At 43.0% G+C, this 2,015-nt stretch overlaps 1 protein-coding gene across 1 annotated transcript in view; it reads right to left on the bottom strand.

The window, feature by feature from the left end:
- Window positions 1-808: 808 nt before the first annotated feature.
- The window catches only part of LOC106529803 (nesprin-3), a gene marked incomplete at both ends in the record, with an annotated part of 15,066 nt that continues 13,859 nt past the window's right edge, over window positions 809-2,015 (bottom strand). The window contains 3 exon segments of the mRNA XM_014025312.1: window positions 809-943; window positions 1,177-1,396; window positions 1,472-1,644. Coding sequence (XP_013880766.1) covers window positions 809-943; window positions 1,177-1,396; window positions 1,472-1,644 — 528 coding nt within the window.

Raw genomic sequence — 2,015 nt, 5'->3', positions numbered from 1 at the left:
CAAACAGATCCATCTACAGGTCCAAACAGATCCATCTAAAGGTCCAAAAAGATCCATCTACAGGTCCAAACAGATCCATCTACAGGTCCAAACAGATCCATCTAAAGGTCCAAAAAGGTCCAACTACAGGTCCAAACAGGTCCATCTACAGGTCCAAACAGGTCCAATTACAGGTCCAAACAGGTCCAACTACAGGTCCAAACAGATCCAACTACAGGTCCAAACAGGTCCAAACCAGGTCCAAACAGGTCCAACTATATCCAACTACAGGTCCAAACAGGTCCAAACNACATTAATAATGTGCTAATATTAACCAATTAATAACATGTTAATAACATGTTCTTTGTTGTGTTAATAATAACACATTAATAACATGTTAAAACATTAATAACATGTTATTAATGTGTTAATATTAACACATTAATAATGTGCTAATATTAACCAATTAATAACATGTTAATAACATGTTCTTTATCATGTTAATAATAACACATTAATAACATGTTAAAATATTAATAACATGTTATTAATGTGTTAATATTAACCCATTAATAACATGTTAATAACACGTTCTTTATTGTGTTAATAATAACACATTAAGAACATGTTAAAATATTAATAACATGTTATTAATGTGTTAATATTAACACATTAATAACGTGTTAATATTAACACATTAATAATGTGTTAATATTAACATGCATTACTTAATGTGTTGATAATAATTTAATAACATGCGTTAACATGCGTTACTGTGTTCACCTGTTATTAATATGTTATTAACACCTCAGTAGTTAGATGTGTTTACCTTCAGGGTGTCCTGTCTGATTTGGACCTCCTTGGTACTGAGTTCTGTCCTGTTGGTTCTCTGGATCTCAGACAGAACCTCCTTCTCTCTGGACAGCCAGGCCTGGAACCAGGTCCAATTGGGTCCTCTGCTGCCCTGCAGAACCCAAACACATCTCAGAGGTCAGCTGYTGCTTCTGGTCTGTTCTGAGACCGGATCAGAACTTTCTGTGTGGACTTTCATTAAATGTACCGGGGACAGAWAGTTCTGACAGTCGTTCTCTGGTTAAACCTGACCCAACTGATCTAGAACCGGTTCTGAACCACCAACAGGTTTATAAACACACTGACTCTGATGATGCTGCAGAAACTAAAAAGACAGATCTTTACCCTGGTTCTGTCTCCTCCTCTGGACCCRGGTGTCCCCTCAGGAACCAGATCAGCTCCTGCAGAACGTCTCCTGAGACCTTCTGATAATCCGAGACCAGAACCATCTGGTTCTGTAGATCCGAGTCCGCTGATTATCCCTGATGGACCGAGATGTTCTGCTTCTGCTCCTCTTCTCCTCTGCGCTGGTCCAGAGTCCGTCTCTGTGGACCCGTCCAGCAGCCTGACAGGACAAAGAACAGTTAGTCTGACCCGGATGGACCCGTTTCACAGAGCCCCGCCCCTCATCAGCAGSTACCTGTGCAGGTTCAGGCTCAGGCTGCACAGAGACGTCCAGAGCTCTGAGAGACGCTTCATGTCTTTCTGGATGTGGACCTGCCCGTCCCTGGAGGTTCTGTCCAGGACTTTCTGGACCCACACCTCCATCTGGTTCATCTGGAGCTCCTTCTCTGGGAACTCGGCCAGAACCCTCTGAGGACAAACACAGAGTTAAACATGAACCGAGTCCATTCAGAACCACTGGGACCAGGTGGACACTCCTTTAGTCAAGACAGGTCCATCTACAGGTCCAAACAGGTCCAACTACAGGTCCAAACAGATCCATCTACAGGTCCAAACAGATCCATCTACAGGTCCAAACAGATCCATCTACAGGTCCAAAAAGGTCCATCTACAGGTCCAAACAGGTCCATCTACAGGTCCAAACAGGTCCATCTACAGGTCCAAACAGGTCCAACTACAGGTCCAAACAGGTCCAACTACAGGTCCAAACAGGTCCAACTACAGGTCCAAACAGGTCCAACTACAGGTCCAAACAGGTCCAACCAGGTCCATCTACAGGT

This window comes from Austrofundulus limnaeus, unplaced genomic scaffold (genome assembly GCF_001266775.1).
Source record: "Austrofundulus limnaeus strain Quisiro unplaced genomic scaffold, Austrofundulus_limnaeus-1.0 Scaffold467, whole genome shotgun sequence".
Classification (NCBI taxonomy): Eukaryota; Metazoa; Chordata; class Actinopteri; order Cyprinodontiformes; family Rivulidae; genus Austrofundulus; species Austrofundulus limnaeus.
This window is presented reverse-complemented; position numbering and strand designations above follow the sequence as displayed.